The sequence below is a fragment of the Petromyzon marinus genome, unplaced genomic scaffold (assembly GCF_048934315.1).
Source record: "Petromyzon marinus isolate PM22_M1 ecotype Great Lakes invasive population unplaced genomic scaffold, UKy_Petmar_22M1.pri1.0 PM_G_Scaffold_104, whole genome shotgun sequence".
Classification (NCBI taxonomy): domain Eukaryota; kingdom Metazoa; phylum Chordata; class Hyperoartia; order Petromyzontiformes; family Petromyzontidae; genus Petromyzon; species Petromyzon marinus.
The window spans coordinates 46,840-67,888 of record NW_027422656.1 but is presented as its reverse complement, the minus strand read 5'-3'; the positions used below and the strand labels follow the sequence as shown (position 1 = coordinate 67,888).

Sequence of the window (21,049 nt, the reverse complement as noted above, 5' to 3'; positions counted from 1 at the left end):
GGATTTTTTTTCCCGCCAAATTTTTGAGACTCCTCCTCGGCCAGGCGCCATTTTGAGAGTCGTGAGGTGCGGATTTGAATTTTTTTTTATTTCGGAGCAGAAATTAACGACGATGACGACCCCCCAGGGGTGCGAGATCGCCTCTCGTGAGGGAAAACGTGAGGTAAAAAGTGGCCTCAAATGTCCAGCCCGTGATTCGCAGATAGTTTAAATATGCACTGTTGAATTTATGGGCAGTGTTGGGTCTATGGGGCAGTGTTGAGGCTATGGGACATTGACCAAATACAAACGATTTAATTTGTGAATAATAATGTAGCCTGGTTATTAAGTATGGTGAGTGTACTGACAGTCTATAATGTAGACTGTAGTAATGGTTATTAAGTTTGGTGAGTGTACTACAGTCTATAATGTAGACTGTAGTAATGGTTATTAAGTATGGTGAGTGTACTGACAGTCTATAATGTAGACAGTCTATAATGTAGACTGTAGCCTGGTTATTAAGTATGGTGAGTGTACTGACAGTCTATAATGTAGACTGTAGCCTGGTTATTAAGTATGGTGAGTGTACTGACAGTCTATAATGTAGACTGTAGCCTGGTTATTAAGTATGGTGAGTGTACTGACAGTCTATAATGTAGACTGTAGTAATGGTTATTATGTATGGTGAGTGTACTGACAGTCTATAATGTAGACTGTAGTAATGGTTATTAAGTATGGTGAGTGTACTGACAGTCTATAATGTAGACTGTAGTAATGGTTATTAAGTATGGTGAGTGTACTGACAGTCTATAATGTAGACTGTAGCCTGGTTATTAAGTATGGTGAGTGTACTGACAGTCTATAATGTAGACTGTAGTAATGGTTATTAAGTATGGTGAGTGTACTACAGTCTATAATGTAGACTGTAGTAATGGTTATTAAGCTGAGTGAGTGTACTGACAGTCTATAATGTAGACTGTAGTAATGGTTATTAAGTATGGTGAGTGTACTGACAGTCTATAATGTAGACTGTAGTAATGGTTATTAAGCTGAGTGAGTGTACTACAGTCTATAATGTAGACTGTAGTAATGGTTATTAAGTATGGTGAGTGTACTACAGTCTATAATGTAGACTGTAGTAATGGTTATTAAGTATGGTGAGTGTACTGACAGTCTATAATGTAGACTGTAGTAATGGTTATTAAGTATGGTGAGTGTACTGACAGTCTATAATGTAGACTGTAGTAATGGTTATTAAGTATGGTGAGTGTACTACAGTCTATAATGTAGACTGTAGTAATGGTTATTAAGCTGAGTGAGTGTACTGACAGTCTATAATGTAGACTGTAGTAATGGTTATTAAGTATGGTGAGTGTACTGACAGTCTATAATGTAGACTGTAGTAATGGTTATTAAGCTGAGTGAGTGTACTACAGTCTATAATGTAGACTGTAGTAATGGTTATTAAGTATGGTGAGTGTACTACAGTCTATAATGTAGACTGTAGTAATGGTTATTAAGTATGGTGAGTGTACTGACAGTCTATAATGTAGACTGTAGTAATGGTTATTAACCTGAGTGAGTGTACTGACAGTCTATAATGTAGACTGTAGTAATGGTTATTAAGTATGGTGAGTGTACTGACAGTCTATAATGTAGACTGTAGTAATGGTTATTAACCTGAGTGAGTGTACTGACAGTCTATAATGTAGACTGTAGTAATGATTATTAAGTATGGTGAGTGTACTACAGTCTATAATGTAGAATGTAGTAATGGTTATTAAGTATGGTGAGTGTACTGACAGTCTATAATGTAGACTGTAGTAATGGTTATTAAGCTGGGTGAGTGTACTGACAGTATATAATGTAGACTGTAGTAATGGTTATTAAGTATGGTGAGTGTACTGACAGTCTATAATGTAGAGTGTAGTAATGGTTATTAAGTATGGTGAGTGTACTGACAGTCTATAATGTAGACTGTAGTAATGGTTATTAAGTATGGTGAGTGTACTGACAGTCTATAATGTAGACTGTAGTAATGGTTATTAAGTATGGTGAGTGTACTGACAGTCTATAATGTAGACTGTAGCCTGGTTATTAAGTATGGTGAGTGTACTGACAGTCTATAATGTAGACTGTAGTAATGGTTATTAACCTGAGTGAGTGTACTGACAGTCTATAATGTAGACTGTAGTAATGATTATTAAGTATGGTGAGTGTACTACAGTCTATAATGTAGACTGTAGTAATGGTTATTAAGTATGGTGAGTGTACTGACAGTCTATAATGTAGACTGTAGTAATGGTTATTAAGCTGGGTGAGTGTACTGACAGTATATAATGTAGACTGTAGTAATGGTTATTAAGTATGGTGAGTGTACTGACAGTCTATAATGTAGACTGTAGCCTGGTTATTAAGTATGGTGAGTGTACTGACAGTCTATAATATAGACTGTAGTAATGGTTATTAACCTGAGTGAGTGTACTGACAGTCTATAATGTAGACTGTAGTAATGGTTATTAAGTATGGTGAGTGTACTACAGTCTATAATGTAGACTGTAGCCTGGTTATTAAGTATGGTGAGTCTACTGACAGTCTATAGTGTAGACTGTAGTAATGGTTATTAAGTATGGTGAGTGTACTGACAGTCTATAGTGTAGACTGTAGTAACGGTTTTTAAGTATGGTGAGTTTACTGACAGTCTATAATGTAGACTGTAGCCTGCTTATTCAGCTGGGTGAGTGTACTGACAGTCTATAATGTAGACTGTAGCCTGGTTATTAAGTATGGTGAGTGTACTACAGTCTATAATGTAGACTGTAGTAATGGTTATTAACCTGAGTGAGTGTACTGACAGTCTATAATGTAGACTGTAGTAATGATTATTAAGTATGGTGAGTGTACTACAGTCTATAATGTAGAATGTAGTAATGGTTATTAAGTATGGTGAGTGTACTGACAGTCTATAATGTAGACTGTAGTAATGGTTATTAAGCTGGGTGAGTGTACTGACAGTATATAATGTAGACTGTAGTAATGGTTATTAAGTATGGTGAGTGTACTGACAGTCTATAATGTAGACTGTAGCCTGGTTATTAAGTATGGTGAGTGTACTGACAGTCTATAATGTAGACTGTAGTAATGGTTATTAACCTGAGTGAGTGTACTGACAGTCTATAATGTAGACTGTAGTAATGATTATTAAGTATGGTGAGTGTACTACAGTCTATAATGTAGACTGTAGTAATGGTTATTAAGTATGGTGAGTGTACTGACAGTCTATAATGTAGACTGTAGTAATGGTTATTAACCTGAGTGAGTGTACTGACAGTCTATAATGTAGACTGTAGTAATGATTATTAAGTATGGTGAGTGTACTACAGTCTATAATGTAGACTGTAGTAATGGTTATTAAGTATGGTGAGTGTACTGACAGTCTATAATGTAGACTGTAGTAATGGTTATTAAGCTGGGTGAGTGTACTGACAGTATATAATGTAGACTGTAGTAATGGTTATTAAGTATGGTGAGTGTACTGACAGTCTATAATGTAGACTGTAGCCTGGTTATTAAGTATGGTGAGTGTACTGACAGTCTATAATGTAGACTGTAGTAATGGTTATTAACCTGAGTGAGTGTACTGACAGTCTATAATGTAGACTGTAGTAATGATTATTAAGTATGGTGAGTGTACTACAGTCTATAATGTAGACTGTAGCCTGGTTATTAAGTATGGTGAGTCTACTGACAGTCTATAGTGTAGACTGTAGTAATGGTTATTAAGCTGGGTGAGTGTACTGACAGTATATAATGTAGACTGTAGTAATGGTTATTAAGTATGGTGAGTGTACTGACAGTCTATAATGTAGACTGTAGCCTGGTTATTAAGTATGGTGAGTGTACTGACAGTCTATAATGTAGACTGTAGTAATGGTTATTAACCTGAGTGAGTGTACTGACAGTCTATAATGTAGACTGTAGTAATGGTTATTAAGTATGGTGAGTGTACTACAGTCTATAATGTAGACTGTAGCCTGGTTATTAAGTATGGTGAGTCTACTGACAGTCTATAGTGTAGACTGTAGTAATGGTTATTAAGTATGGTGAGTGTACTGACAGTCTATAGTGTAGACTGTAGTAACGGTTTTTAAGTATGGTGAGTTTACTGACAGTCTATAATGTAGACTGTAGCCTGCTTATTCAGCTGGGTGAGTGTACTGACAGTCTATAATGTAGACTGTAGCCTGGTTATTAAGTATGGTGTTTGTACTGACAGTCTATAATGTAGACTGTAGCCTGGTTATTAAGTATGGTGAGTGTACTGACAGTCTATAATGTAGACTGTAGTAATGGTTATTAAGCTGAATGAGTGTACTGACAGTCTATAATGTAGACTGTAGTAATGGTTATTAAGTATGGTGAGTGTACTGACAGTCTATAATGTTGACTGTAGCAATGGTTATTAAGCTGAGTGAGTGTACTGGCAGTCTATAATGTAGACTGTAGCGGTACGTAGCTAACCGTGCTAATTGTGTTTTGGTTGCATTTTGCACAATTATAATCGTACAATATGGCACCAATCTTTAGCACGAATGTTCAGTTTTATCCTGAACATTCAGCTCTGACACTTTCAGTGAATACCTGAAATGATTTCCATTGAGAATGTCAATCTCTTGACACTTAAGGGGAAAATAACCCGGTGGGTTATGACCACGCGATGCCTCGCATTCACCAAGACAATGCAGTGAATGTGCTGGGGGAAAGTAAGCACATTAAGAGCAAATATCCTAAAAAAAATGTTTTGATAAAACTTGACCATAACGTACTCTTTGGCTTTTTCGGTGAAGTCACATAACGGCCAGCATGTTTTTTTTTCCCTCCAAATGTTTTTGTAATCTGTGCACATGACCTGATGAAACGAATAACATTTTTTTAAAATAACCCACGTGACAGATCCAACTAATCTCTCTTAAACTATAAACTAGTTTTTCTATTTTATTGTACAAGGTAAGGCCCACTGAGCTATGTAGCTTTTTTTCACAAGCGACCTGGCCATCACGAATGAAAGCTCAACACAAAGTGACTTCATCGTGTGGAAATGTATCGCAGTTAAATATTTTAAATGCGTGACGTTAATTCTAAATCTGGAGGGGGGGAAACTGGAGGAACCAGAAACAAATCCATGCAACCACGAGGCAGAGACACGCACACTCCAAATATACTACCAGCAGCTCCACTATCAACAACAACAACCGCAGTTCGCCACTAAGTGGCGGTGACATCACCACGACGCTTGTGCCAGGCGATGTGCACCTTGAGGCCACGTGAATTGTTGAACGCCCGCTGGCAGGAGGTCACGGGGCAGACCCAGATGCGACAGGTCGACTGACTGAGACGACTGGCTGATGCACCACCTGTGCCCCCTACTGTGCCAACTTGCTGTCCTCAACGGATGGCACCTCAGCCAGCCACTCACAGGGGTGACTTCTTCCAATATTTGAGGCACCGCAGCCTCAGCAGGGTCATCCTCACTTTGTGCCACGATGTTTTCCTGGCTGAGGGATTTTCCCTCCCCCAGGACCTCACAGAAATGCTCAGCAAATCTGCGAACCTGTTCCTGGGGGTCGGAGATTGGATCACCATTTTTTCCCCTAATGATGGTAATAGGTGTGGCGCTGCAGGTTACTTTTTTGATGGAGTTAAATAGAGATTTGTGATCACGGGCCACTGAGGCAGACTCCATCTCCTCAGCAACCCGCGACCACCACCCATCCTTGCAGCGCCTCACGGCTCTCCGAACCTCCGAGCGAAGGCTGCGGTAAGCCTCCTCATTCTCTGACGTGGGATTCTGTAGCCGATGACAGTGGGCCTGTCGCTTTTTCTCAACCATCCTGAACACCTCCTCTGTCAGCCAGGGTCTCTGGGGAGGTCTGGACCGCGTACCCAAAGCAGCCATTGCAGCTGCATGAGTCACAGTCCTAAACCTCGCCCATTTACCCTCGACATCAGGAGGAGTCGGGGACGATGCCAATCCCAGCCGCAAGCGATGATGAAATTCTCGCTTGCAACTTTCATCAGATAACTGAGACCAGGCCACTTTATGTTGGAATGGGGTCCTGGGTGTACACCCACCACCGGAGTGGAAGAATGGCAGGCGCATCTTACAGCTGACTAGTCGATGGTCAGAGGGCAGATCAGCTCCACGGTAGGTCCTGGTGTCAAGGACATGGGCTCGCATTCGCTGGTCCGTCACTATGTAGTCCAGCAGATGTTCTTGCTTGGACCCGGCATGCATCCATGATGTTGTGTGGATGCGCCGATGCCGGAACAGCGTGTTGGTAATTACAAGCCCATGGGCTGCACAAAAATCTTGCAGCCTCCTACCGTTGTTATTGGGCTGATCTGGCCCATGCCCTCCAATCACTCCAGACCAGGTGCCAGTATCATGACCAACTCGGGCATTGAAGTCACCCAACATGATGACTCTATCCCGAGGGGCCACTTTAGCCAGCACCTGTGACAGGAGGTCATAGAAGGCATCTGACTCATCGGCTTTGCCTGCATCCCTCCACGGATGTTCATCTTCGGTGGGGGCATAAGTAACCACGACCACCATTCCTCGCCTCCGGTTGATGGGAAGGCGAGCCCAAAGTAGCCTGGGGCTTACAGCTTCCCACACCTCACCGCCACGCTCCCACGCCCCCTTCATTCTTTTGTTCAAAAGAAGACCCACACCCTGTTGTTTGGCAGTCTGCTGCCCCGAGTAGAGGACTGTCCACCCCTCATGGTGGCAGGAGCCAGAGCCGGTCCACCGGACCTCCTGAATGCCGCATAGATCCAGGCGGTACCGGTCCAGCTCCCGACAGAGGAGTGGCAGCCTCTCCTCTGCAGTGAGCGTTCGAACATTCCACGTGGCCACCCGTAGTGGCTTTTCGTTGTTTCTGGAGTAGCCCCGAGGGTAGGTATTCAATCTCCTGGCTCCGCCAATTGGGGTTTGGCCAGGAGACGTCATAGACGCCTGGCCCCCCGGGGCCTCCGGCACAAGCTTATTAGTTACATATTTCAGTTTAATTCGTGGTTTCGTGGTAATTAATTGAAGGTGGAGGGGTTACCAGCCCCTCGCACCCGTCCAGAGCCCCCGTTTAGCCCCTGTGGTGGACACATATGCCATGAGGGGAGGAGCCAATCAAAATTGGATCTCCCCCCACAGCACTGTCCACGACAGAGTTGCCCGTCCGGCACCGCGAGGAGGTAGGGGGTTGTTTTGCCGGACACACACTGACACACACACTGACACACCATGATACACACACTGACTGGAGGAGGTGGAGCGTGGTCAACACATCTACGCCTGAAACATTTTAGAAAGAAGCGGAGAATACGGAACAACCCACCTGTTGTCCATTTCGATTTCCGTGTTGCCTCTAATCTTCAGTCTTGCTGTGTATCCACCGTCTGCTGGAGCTCACCTTCTATAGCGAAGATATCCATCATCTCCAGTTTGTGTGTCTTTAATAAATTGTCTCGGATATTTCTTGCTGCTCTCTATGTCCTTCATACATGCTGCTGCATTGACATTAAGGTTTCCGCATGGTCCATGAATCATATTTGCGGTCACTACTGCAAACAGATTTTGGGTCTTCCTCTGGATTTGGAAACTCGGCAGATATAACATCGATTTGGATTGGATGATTTTTTTCTTTCAGCCAGATTAAAATCTGAGCGTGGGGAAGTCATCTACATCATTAGACCACCTTTGGCGGTACCAAAATTAAGAACGGAAATGGTTTGAAACATCTTTCCAATGGTTACTAAGCCAGAATCTATCTTCTCGGTTGAAATTGTCTCTGTGCTTGTATATGTGAATGGCCTCATGAACAAATCTCTCATGGTAGCCGGTTGGTTTGCAAAGAACCTCCGTCTTGGAGAAGTCAATGTCATGTGAGCCCACTGAATTATAACAGTGATCTGCCACAGCAGAGGAGTTCGTTCTACCGTGTTTCAAGTCTGCTTTATGTTCGCGGATGCGGTCCGAGATATGTCGTTTGGTTTCTCCAATGTAGCTACTACCACAGAGGCACTTTAGTTTGTAAACGCCCAGGTACTGTATGTCTGGAACAGCATCTTTTACAGATGGAATCAGATCACGTATTTTATGTACTGTGTTGCATCGGACCTGGATCTTGTATTTATTCAGGATTTTGGAGATCTTTTTAGTGACCCCTGCAATGTAGGATAAGGTGATGGTTTTGAGTGGATCCACAAGAGGATCCTTCATGACTGGAGTGATGGCTTTGCGGATTGTGTAGTCGGAGTAACCATTAGCCCTGAGAGGCTGAGAGCCTGGTGTACGTGCTAAAGTTGAGGGTAAGAATCCACCCATTTTTTCGCCATATAGAATTGTGATATATAACGACTTATTGTTGGTAGCTTAGCTGATTGGAGAATATATAGAGTTTATTGATAACATTGAGGTAATTTATATTTTAGTTTTTTATTGGTTCACTATATAGTATTCATTATATAGTGTAGTGTATACCCAGTTACTATGAATAGCTCAGATGTGTAGGCTTTGACTTCAAGATAGCCATTTCTGTGACCAGTCACAAGCTAATCACTCAGCTATTTCAATGCTAAATTCTCCTAGTTATTTCAATGCTAAATTCTCCTGTTTGATTTGTAATAGATGCCTCTGTGAATGTGTATGCTGACTTTAACATAGCCATTTCTGTGACCAGTCACAAGCTAATCACTCAGCCGTTTCAATGCTAAATTCCAAGCTAATTCCTTTGTCAAGGCGCTTTGTTTCTTCTCACACAGCTTAAAGGTCGCGATCTGAGCTTGGCTTTGTTCGCTCCAGCGCTGTCCTCCAGACAGTCTCGTCCCTTCACCTGATGAAGGCCGCTTGTGTTGTGGCCGAAACGTCGTGAGGATTTTTTGTGTTATTTTATTTTATCAATTTATTATTTTATTCTCATTCTACGTGACTTTACCGAAAGAACCAAAGAAGATATCCTGGATCGTTTTGGTGAACGCTACAACAACAATACTCATTTCTATACAACGTCTGTCTCACGTGATTACTCTGTGTGGTTCATAAGGTGGGGCGTGTGCTGCTTTGATGATGGCAATTCAACCCCCGACCCACCACCCTCCCCAACAACTCGCTCCAACCATTCTGCGGTCATGATTTGGGACTGTGATTCCATTTGCAAGTAAACTCACATTTCAACAATGAGGGTTTGAAAGCATTAAGCATTAGCTCTGTCTGCATGTCTGCTCTGTTGTAAAGATGATCCAATATGAACACAATTGTAGTACAACAGCTCACGTTGCTATTAGGGACCTAACAATGTTGAAAACTGGCCAAAATTGATTAAACGGCCCACTCATGGTCCAGAGCAGAACTCGGTACCACCTAAGGTAGCAAAACTTCAGTCGTACCCATTTATTTGGATGGAAAATGAAAGTAAATTACTTGATAGTCTCACTCATTGCATTTCTTTATCACTGGCCACATAGAGAAATTGAAACTGCTCAATGTAGGCCACCTCACGTGGTACCGACAAAGGAGACATCTCATGGGCTATGAAAAAATAAGAATAGGTTGTATCCTTTCTGGCAATAAAACAGATCTTAAGATTCATTGAAGAAGGTTTCTGTTTGGTGTTTGAACATCTAAACACCTGTTTTATTGCCAAAAAAGGATCAAATCTCTTCTTATATTGTCATACTTTGATACCGGCAAAACGGTCTCATTTTGAAGCGTCTCATGGACTATTGGATGGGGAGAAAAAAACCGACGCTAAAAGTCAGCGCCGACCTCTCCTGTCGTGCCCAGTGACGTCATCACGGGCGAAGTTCACCGCGCGAAGTCAAACGCCGCCTCGTGAGCGCCGCTCGAAACGCAAAATCATCGCTCGGTGAACATTTCCGAGGACAAACAAACGCATGCCGGGAACCGTGTGAGTTTGTGTTTCTTGTTTCCTCTGCGCAATGTGCGGGAGGGCTTCATCCAGCAGTGGATTGACAAAAGCGCTGTATGCATACTGCACAGGCTACGCTAACGTCACATTTAGGCCCATGGACCGAACAAACGCGGCTCTCTTTCTCCATCCGTCTCCACTCTCTCTCTCTTCCTCTCTCCACTGCTGGCCTGTAGGTTTGGGCCGAGCGAGTTCCTGCCGGGGATTTGGCTCTTCAGGAGCTGATTCCCCCCGTGGCTTTGTCGGCACGAGGCGACTGCGCGGAGTGTCAAGGGCTCCACCGGGCCCCAAGGCGCCGCCCCGGCACCACCGTAGTAGCCAAACCATCGGCGCTCGGCATGGCCTGTATGAAGGTCCTGCTGGACCGCATGTTGCGCACGGGGTACAACATCGTCCAGGAGAACGGACAGAGGAAGATCGGACCACCGCCCGACTGGCAGGGGCCCCCTCCCGCCCGTGGCTACGAGGTGTTTCTGGGGAGGATCCCGCGCGACCTCTACGAGGATGAGCTGGTGCCCGTGCTGGAGACGGTGGGGAAGCTCTACCAGCTCTGCCTCATGATGGAGATTAGCGGAGAGAACCGCGGCTATGCGTTCGCTACCTACGCGACGCTCGTCGAAGCCACGGATGCCGTCAAGAAACTCAACAAATTAGAGATCCGTCCCGGACACCGCATTGGAGTCCACTTTAGCGTGGACAATCGCCGCCTCTTCATTGGGGGGCTGCCAGAGGACAAGAAGCGAGCGGAGGTGATGATGGCGATGAGCGGTGCCACGGAGGGCGTGGTGGACGTCAAGATGAGCGTCTGTCGCTGGGACAAAACTCTCAACCGAGGCTACGCGTTCATCGAGTACGGGAGCCATCGCGCGGCCGCCATGGCCAGGAAGAAGCTCCTTCGAATCACCTTGCAGCTATGGGGCCGGACCATCAAGGTGGACTGGGCCATCTCGGAGCGGGTGGCTGCGGCCGCGGCGGTGGAGATGGAGGCGGCCGTGCCAGACCTGCTGCAGCCGGAGTGCACGGGCACCGGCAAAGCCGCACAAAGCCAATTTGGGGGCTGGGGGGCACGCATGCAGCTGTGGTGGGTACCTCTCCACCTGCGGCCCATGCCCATTGCTCTCGAGGCACTGCCGGAGGCGGCCATGCTGTCGTGGGAGGTGCGGCTGCGGATGCTGTGCCAGACCGCCGGCGTCAGCTACCCAATCTTCGAGCTGCACGCTTACTCGGAGCCCGGGATACCCGTGGGCCTCCTCTATAAGATGTCGATTCCTGGGGTGGGAGGAGGCGCCGGCATCTTCCCCGAATTTCTGAGCTCCAGCGAGGAGGGAGCACGGGAAGTGGCGTGTCAGCTTGCCTACAACATCCTCAACAATGCGAATCCCCCGCCTCCGGCCACGCCCTCTCGTGGAACCTCGGAGCAGGTTACACGAGAGGGCGTGGCCAGAGGCGTGGCTAGGCCCCGCCTCCGGCCACGCCCTCTCGTGGAACCTTTCGAGCAGGTTACCGGAGTAACTCGGCTAGCCCCACCTGTTGCCTTTGCCCCAGATGCGCCTCCTTCCCTGATTGGTTGTTACCTCTGTGGCCGTACCTGTTAAGCCCTTGCCAGGCCAGCAGGTGTCACCCTGTGATGTCAGCAGGTGTCACCTTGTGATGTCAGCAGGTGTCACCCTGTCATGTCAGCAGGTGTCACCCTGTGATGTCAGCAGGTGTCACCCTGTGATGTCAGCAGGTGTCACCCTGTCATGTCAGCAGGTGTCACCCTGTGATGTCAGCAGGTGTCACCCTGTGATGTCAGCAGGTGTCACCCTGTGATGTCAGCAGGTGTCACCCTGTGATGTCAGCAGGTGTCACCCTGTGATGTCAGCAGGTGTCACCCTGTGATGTCAGCAGGTGTCACCCTGTCATTACACTTTAATGAAAACCGACAACAGAATCCTTGAAGAAAAAACTAATTCAGGTGTTTGACATGTCGACGCCATTTCGTTTTGAAAATGTAGCGGAGAAAAATATATTTTGTTCACATCGCATTCTGTTTTGTCAATAATCTCTGTAACGTGCGCCTGCTCTGCAAGGCATGCATTAACCCCTTTCTGTCTCAATTTAATTCCCAGCATGCAATTCTCCAAGCCTCAGATTTTATAAAATCTTTCGCGCAACTTTAATCCTGGTAAATATATTTTTGTTCTTTTAAAACACAAGCATTATATTTAGTCTATTGCATGGCTAAAGTATTCTAAGTAAAAATATAAATTGTATTAAACCAATGTTAGATCATCGCTATGATAAATATATTTCTACCCTACAATATACAAATCTACATTGTGCTAATGTTTCAATTCTACTTTTATTAACTTTCAAATATAGTGTCTAGGACACATTTTCAAAGATATATTTTAATGTACCCAGACAATATTTGCACGTGCCCACATTAAAAAAACTTGCAGACTGCATACATAACTACGACAACAGAATCCTTGAAGAAAAAACGAATTCAGGTGTTTGACATTTCGTTTTGTACGGGAGAAAAATATATATTGTTCACATCGCATTCTGATGTCAAAACATTTGATTCTTTATAAAATTGAAAAACCCTTGAACAACTTTGCTGCACACGGAGATGTCCGTGCACCGCCTCGTTTCCACAGCTTCTATCCCGGTGCCATTTGTATTTCATGCACATACCGCTGTTAAGAGTTTGATGTTTTATTGATTTTCAATTTAGGTGTTTTTTTCCTGTAATGTTTTTTTGTACATTTTTTAGTGGAAATAAAGTCCTGAAAAGTCTCTTCCTCTCTCTCCACTCTCTCGGCCGAGTCTCTGCCACTATTGGTTCTGAGTGTCGCATGCTTGGGATCCTTCTTTCCCTCCTCTGTGGATTTAATTTGATTTGCTGATTTACACGTCAACATATTTAAGACTTTTTCCTAATCATTACCAACGTTTCCATGGCCAGGCACTTTAGAGTAACTTATTACCTTTTCCCACAGCATCATAATATAATTTTCCTGGATCATCACCTTCATAGCTTTGATCCATTACCAATTTTTTTTCAAATTTTCTTGCTGTGGTTTTCACACCTGATGATGATTGCTTGTGTTGCAGTCGAAACGTCGTGAGAATTTTATTGTTTTATATTTTTATTATTTTATTGTTTTCCTTATATGTGACTTTACCGAAAGAACCAAGAATATGAATCCCTGCAGTCACGAAAGCTTTAAATCTAAATTCAATCACCAATGGTTTACTGGTTCGTTTTTGTATTTACTTATGCCACCGTCTTTCCCCGTGCGACCATGTGGCGTGAAGTTGTGTCGCACATAAACAGAATCTGTTCACATCACGATTTTCCATACTCGACTGTCAGTTGCCATCCCCGGGGCAATGTGCACATTTGTCGACTCGGCGAATCGATTTGATTTCAGGTCCCGTTGGGTCGCCCCTTTTGTGCTTTTGCGTGAGCCGGATTTCAACGCAATTCCCGATCCGTTGTGGTGCCACGGTCTCGGAGCAACTCCGCCATCGCCTCGACTCCCCCGTGGCCCCCCACACAGAGCACGCACCTGCAGCGCGCACACGTAGCGTCCTGGCGGGGGTTTGCCCGTCACGACGGGTTTTCATCCGAAGGGTCTCTGGGATGAAAGTCCCGCGGTTTCCCGGTGCCAGGAGAATGGCCGACCCTCGCAGAGCGAGTCACATTGCGGCGCCCCTGAGTTGGCTTCAAATTGTTTGGGCGCGCGAAGGTTCGCCGGGTCGGCGGCGACGAGTCGCGCGCGACGCTCCCCGCCTTCTCGAGCCGCTCGCGGCATCCGTGCGACGCCGGCGAGCGCCGCTACGAGGCGGCGATAGGCAAAGTTCCCTTTCGTCTTCGTCCCTCCGACTCTCACGGCGTCCGCGAGACGCCGTGAGCACGGCCGCGAGGTACGTGATGGGGCCTGCGAGCATTTGCGGACTTGGGTAGCGGTAGGCCTAGGCTCCGCTCGTAGAATATTCCCTCCGGGCGGTGCGGGGTTTGCGCCATGAATAAAAGTTAGCAGAGAGCATCGGTGTGGTGCGTGTGTGATTCCCGTGCGGAGCGGCTGCGTGGGCGGATGCGTGGCGAGAGCGAGGGCGGAGCCGCGGCCGGAGCTCGCGCGTTGAGATCATCGCTCGTCGGCGTGGACCCGAGTGGGCCGCCGCGTGCTGCGTCAGCCGTAGTGGGCGCGCGGCGTGCACGGACGCGCGTTGAGATAATCGCCCGCAGGTGCGAGACCGTTCGGGCCCCGTGTTAACGACGGCTGCGGTGCGCGCCGATGCTCGTGGAGGTAATCGCTCGCCGGTGTAGGCGCTAGCGTGCCGCTGTCCGCTGCGTTAGCGATAGCCGCGGTGCGCGCGGGGGTGCGTGGGTTTACTCCGTGCGGCCGTGAGCCAGCAGCACGAGTCTGTCCCTCGGAGAGGGCGCTAGCGCGGGGGGCCCGATCGCTCGGTTGGCGGGGGCCCGGCGGGAGCCGACCGACGCGGTGGAGGAGGCGGCGGAAGGGGCGGACGTCGCGCCCCACCTGCCCAGCGAGGGCGGTGGGGTGGACGTCGGCCCCCACACCGCCATGGCCCTGTACACGTTAAAGTATTGAGCACAAACTGAAGGAGCAGGGAAAATGGTAATGTTGCTTGGATTAAATTTTAATATCATTGCAACTGTATAGTTTTGATATGTTTTATTGAAAAAACATTCACGTGCATTGGCATGTCCCTCTGTCTCAAACATTAATAATGTATCATCTGCAAATGTCCTTTAGCAATATAAAAAATGTAAATGTTTGTTCAACATTGGTATGCAGCTTGAAGAATGACGGAGTCTTATAACTGAAGACACTTCGGATTTTCAATCAAAATTTACAAATAATCCACTCTACCATAAACATGCTACATTCCAGCTAAAGTATAGTAGTATATTACTGTAAAGTAGTTTGGTGTATAGCACAGATATTTTGTACAAACCCAGTGAGATGGGAGTGCTGCTTTGATGCATTACGCTTGGATCCGATCTCATGGGTTCAATTCAGGCTAACCCCTAAGGGTACAATTTTATTTTTACAGTTTCAATCGGACCAAGTACCTGGGGAGGTTTATTCCAAGTCAACATGGCTTAAAATCTGCCATGCTGAAATAAAATAGCTGGACGTTATTGCTTCTGACGTGAGTGCAGGACTCGCTATCCATGCCAAGGTGCGGAGGCTCATTTGGGCGACCAAAGGAATTCCGAATGCATGTTACAATAACGTTAATTTCAGATGACTGGATTCATTGGTAGAGTGCTCCAACTTGGGCAGAGATTTCTGGCTGGAAAGTGATGTGGTTAAAACGTTTGTCTCGCAGTTTTAAAGGTTGCAATTTCAAAATACAGTTTGGGCATCAGAGCTCAATAAATTCAGTACTACTCTGTGTGAGGTTAAAAGGAGTCATCCAATGGAGAGACTGGGCTACGCCATATAAATGTGGAATTTATATCAGTTGACAGGTCAAACGTACTCTTTGTCCTTTTTGGTCACTTTATTATTATAGGCTAGTGGTGTTTGTGTGTTTTAATCACAGAGATAGTGGGGGGGGGCGGCATTGCACCTCGCTACACCCATCCACTGCTGACGGTAGAGGTTGTGTCTGTGTGTGTACACACAGACACAGTGTAAACACACACAGTGTACACACACACATTGTACACACACACAGTGTAAACACACACACAGATTGTACACACACAGTGTACACACACAGTGTACACACACACACAATGTACACACATACACACAGTGTACACACATACACACAGTGTACACACACACAGTGTACACACACAGTGTACACAGACACAGTGTACACACACACAGTGTACACACACACAGATTGTACACACACAGAGTGTACACACACAGTGTACACACACACAGTGTAAACACACACAGTATAAACACACACAGAGTGTACACACACACACAGTGTAAACACAGAGTGTACACACACAGTGTAAACACACAGAGTAAACACACAGTGTAAACACACAGTGTACACACACAGAGTGTACACACACAGTGTACACACACGCATTGTGTACACACACACAGTGTACACCCACAGTGTACACACACAGTGTGCACACTGTGCTCACACAGTGTACACACACACAGTATATACACACAGTATACACACACAGTGTACACACACACACAGTGTACACACACACATTGTACACACACATAGTGTACACACACACAGTGTACACACAATAATGTCCACGTTGTTGTTGTAGCTGCGCCCACGCACCCAAGGGAGGGAGAAATGAAAATGAATCTAAATCAACTTAAACTCCAATCCCGCTCTGTGACGTCACCACTCAGCATTACTTCATCGGCGTGAAACGCCAGGGGGAGGTGTACCTTGCTCGGGACGTCATGTCACCAAGGTAATACACCGCGCTCTTGAGCGTGACGTCACCTCCGCTTGTGTCACTGCCGATTGCGTTCCAGTGCCAATCCTTATTTGGGCAAAGCTACGCCCAGTGACGGCAACTCATTAACATAATTTATTCGTTAAAACCGACGAGTTCATTGCCCACGACACATGGGACGAGTACCATTAACATAATTTATTTATTCTCTATTTAGTTACGGAGCCGCTCATTGTTGGAGGAGCATGTATCGTTCCCCGGATGTGACGTCATGTCACCTGCTGCCGCGTGACGTCACGATGTAACTGCACTGAAATCCGAGGTGAGAACTTCTCATTGCGATTGTGGTTGTTGTGATGGTGGTCGTTGTGGTGGTGGTGGTTGTGGTGGTTGTTCTTGTTGTTTACCAAGGTAGAGCCTCGCTCTCTCTCGTAGGGATGTCAGTTGAGTAGCAGCGAGCATGGGAATCGATGTCCAGGTTGGAACTTTACAACGCGGGGCCTAGCCACGCGGGGCCTTGCCTCCTGCCCTCGCCTGATTGCGTTCACTTTAATTATCTCGCTTAAGTTTAATTTGTCTTCACCCGGCTCGCCACTTTGTAACTTTGTTTTATTGTAAATATTCACGCAGTTTTTATTTTTTTCACCAGGCCAAGCCCGCTTGAGCTGCTATACCGCTCTTGTTATCAGAAGCGACCTGCCCACAACAACACAAGGTGAGGCTTTGTCAACGTGTGTGAATGTTTTGACTTAACTTTGGTGACTGCAGGAATTAATATTCTTGGTTCTTTCGGTAAAGTCACGTAGATAGAAAATAAAATTAAAATAACATAATAAATTTTATTTGTTTAAATGAAGCAAAACACCCCACAACGTTTCTATGGCAACATTAATGTTGAAGATGCGAGGGCTTACAGGAATATTTATGACATTTGCCCTCTCATTGCGTGCCATGACAGTGCTGTTTGCACAGTCACACAGTCACTGTAAGATGTTTTTCTTGGTCGTGTTTTTGTTTTGTTGCTTGTTGTGGTTGCACCCGATTCAAGAGCCGAATGGCTCACAGGACTATACTAAAATAAATAAAACTGAAAATCAAAAAACTAAAACCGCGTGATGAATTTTGTGAAAGTTTTTCACTGCATCTCCAAATATATATAAAAGGCAAAGTTGTGATTGTGTGTGTTGTCTGTTCACAATGTTTAGCGTACTTCCCGACATGCAACAAACTGTAAATTTGCCATGTGGGTACTTTCCAGACTGTACACCGTACACACATTATGCAAATACACTTTTGTGTTGTTTTTAGGGGGGGGGAGGGGAGCTCAATAATGTATAGATTTTTTGCACGGCAAGTGAGCTGTGCCGTCAAATCTGTCACGTGACCCGCGCACGTGTAAGCGTAACGCATTGTAGTGTAGCCGTTAGCGTTGTCTGTGTGTGTGTCTGTGTGTGTGTCTGTGTGTGTGTCTGTGTGTGTGTGTCTGTGTGTGTGTGTCTGTGTGTTTGTGCCTGTGTGTTTGTGTCTGTGTATGTGTCTGTGTGTGTGTCTGTGTGTGTGTCTGTGTGTGTGTGTGTCTTGTGTGTGTGTGTCTGTGTGTGTCTGTGTGTGTGTGGAAGCGTAACGCATTGTAGTGTAGCGGTTAGCGCTACGCCGCGCTATGAACCCGGCGACCCGAGTTCGATTCCCGCTCACGGCCACCACCGGCGACGATTATTTGAACCGCTTCTGGGCCTCCCCTAGGTCGACTCAGCCTCAAACGAGTAACTGTTGTGGTGTGAACATCGCCACTGGGGAGACAAAGGCGGCCGAACGTGGTGGATCCAAGTCCCAGGCGAAGCCGGGTAGTACAGCTAGTCGTGAATATATGAATAAGTATAGACGTGTAAGGCACATGTGACTGTATATATTCATTCCTCTGTGCCTCGATACTGACGTGTAGATGGTGTGGATATTCTTATTTTCTGTCTGCAGCTGACGCTGGTCTGATGGAGCAAATGCACTCAGCGCAGCTCGGTACGACAAGTCAACAATGCGACCAGCGTGCATACGGCACGGATCGGACTGGAAATTTGACACAGCACCAGAGAACTCGTACAGGAGAGAAACCCTTCAAGTGCACTGTGTGTGACAAGGCATTTTCAGATTCATCGAGTCTTAAAAAACACCAGAGAACACACACGGGAGAGAAACCCTTCAAGTGCAGTATGTGTGTGAAGACATTTTCAGATTCATTTGCTCTTAAAACACACCAGAGAACACACACGGGAGAGAAACCCTTCAAGTGCACTGTGTGTGGGAAGAAATTTTCAGATTTATCTACTCTTAAAAAACACCAGAGAACACACACGGGAGAGAAACCCTTCAAGTGCAGTGTGTGTGTGAAGGCATTTTCACAGTAATTTGCTCTTAAAACACACCAGAGAACACACACGGGAGAGAAACCCTTCAAGTGCCCTGTGTGTGGGAAGAAATTTTCAGATTTATCTACTCTTAAAAAACACCAGAGAACACACACTGGAGAGAAACCCTTCAAGTGCAGTGTGTGTGTGAAGGCATTTTCACAGTAATTTGCTCTTAAAACACACCAGAGAACACACACGGGAGAGAAATCCTTCTTGTGCAGTGTGTGTGGGAAGACATTTTCTGATTCATCCGCTCTTAAAACACACCAGAGAACACACACGGGAGAGAAAGCCTTCAGGTGCACTGTGTGTGGGAAGACATTTTCAGATTCATCTACTCTTAAAAAACACCACAGAACACACACGGGAGAGAAACCCTTCAAGTGCAGTGTGTGTGGGAAGGCATTTTCACAGTCATCTGCTCTTAAATCACACCGGAGAACACACACGGGAGAGAAACCCTTCCAGTGCAGTGTGTGTGGGAAGGCATTTTCAGAGTCATCTGGTCTTAAATCACACCGGAGAACACACACGGGAGTGAAACCCTTCAAGTGCAGTGTGTGCGGGAAGGCATTTGCACATTCATCAAATCTTCAAGTACACCAGAGAACACAGAAGCATCAGAAGATCCACAAGGAGTGGAGTCTGAAATCAGCTTGTGAAAGTCAAAGTGCCACCATGAGCCCATCCCTCATGAAACAAGAACCAGAAGAAAATCCCAGCTTAGACACTTTTAAAGTTATCGAGGTGAAATATGAAGAGGTGAAGGCGAAATGTGAAGAGGTGATGGTGAAGAGCGAAGGAGTGAAGGTAAATTGTGAAGATGATTCAACTCCAAAATGGGACCTTCACATCGATGGAGGCAACGTGAAGCAGGAGGAGAATTCTCACTGTGAGGCAGAGCGAGGCAACTCCCAGCAGTTTGTGGAAGTGGAGGTGTGGGTGGACTTCCTCCTAGACAATACAAAGTCAAGTGAAGACCCGGTAGATGTGTAAGCTTGATATAATGTTGCTCCAATAGATGCACCTTTGTCACAGGCCTTTAATGACAAGAACGTGAAGTTGGACACTCAATTTTTAGGTTCAACCTGCAGAGTAAGGGCGGCCAGTCTTTGTGGACCTGTGGGTTGGGTAGATCTTTAACCAGGAGCGAGAGACAATATGCCCCCAAGCATTCACTATGTTATCATAATTGCATTTACACGGTGCTTGCTTAACCGCCTCAGCAACTCGGAGTTTTGTGTCGTACCTCGTCTGAAACACTCGAAGAGCATCCCCAAGTAGCAGCTGCCCCTGTGTGGCACAAGGTGGTGGCCCTGCACCGGCCTGCATGTGGACAAGAGCCTGTCAGTAGGGGGCGATGATTGATGCGTCATCTCAGTTGTGTAGTTTGTAGGTAATCTTGATTCGAAGCTTTCGTGACTGCAGGAATCCACACTCTTGAGTTCTTTCGGTAAAGTCACCACGTGGGTAGAAACATAACAGATCACGGCGTTTAGATCACAACACAAGCAATCATCATCAGGTGGGACACCCACAGCAAAAGAAACTGCTGAAGTAGTAGGCGCCTACTCCAGCAGTTTCCTCTTATTGCTGCTGTGTTTGTCCCACCTGATGACGATTGCTTGTGTTGCCATCGAAACGCCGTGATCTATTATTTGTAGCGTAATGTTTAGAATTTGCTACATTTTGACCCAGACGCCAGCATGCAATGGCCTACTCGTTTTGAATGACGCAACATTAGTACGGTGTACATACACTGTTAAGCAGACGGTGCGTATTTGTAAAATAACTTCTTATTAATACGATGTTATGTGATGCAGTCAATTTCGCTGCAGTAATTCAATGTTGTTAATATGCCCGTCAAGGATTTAGAATGAATGCTTGTCTGATTGTGCGCGTGCATGTAACATTTTGTCTGAGGGTCAAATATTGAATAAGTGATGTTAAGACAAAGTGTGTGTGTGTTTCGGAAGTAACCTGTACAGAGAACTCAGGTGAGACCCGTTGTTCTTGTGATACAGGTCAAAGGGTACTTTTGTGGTTCACGAAGCGTCTGCCTCTGGAGCAACTCATTGTCTTTGAAATAGGGAGCACGCTCGGATCATTCATCAGTTACAAGGCATACCACTTGAAAGTTAAACGTATAGGAGGAGATACATTCTCTACAACACGAATTGTAGTTTTGTCTTACGTGTTGACGTAGATTTTGTCTAAGACTATGAATGCTCCTTGCTGATTGACGTCTGGATGTTCGTTAC

At 45.7% G+C, this 21,049-nt stretch overlaps 1 protein-coding gene across 1 annotated transcript; it reads left to right on the top strand.

Annotated features, from left to right (window-relative positions):
* The first annotated feature begins 36 nt into the window (after positions 1-36).
* LOC142908848 (dead end protein homolog 1-like) lies at positions 37-11,614 on the top strand. Its single transcript, XM_076059490.1, has 2 exons — positions 37-163; positions 10,142-11,614. Exons 1-2 carry the CDS (start codon positions 113-115, stop codon positions 11,558-11,560), a joined length of 1,470 nt encoding a protein of 489 aa, XP_075915605.1. The 5' UTR covers positions 37-112; the 3' UTR covers positions 11,561-11,614.
* Positions 11,615-21,049: the final 9,435 nt, after the last annotated feature.

Excerpts from the sequence above, each read along its gene's own strand:
- LOC142908848 (XM_076059490.1), top strand. The coding sequence starts at position 113 with ATGACGACCCCCCAGGGGTGCGAGATCGCCTCTCGTGAGGGAAAACGT. Across the intron at positions 164-10,141 it reads CTCGTGAGGGAAAACGTGAG|GTTTGGGCCGAGCGAGTTCC; the intron begins GTAAAAAGTGGC and ends GCTGGCCTGTAG.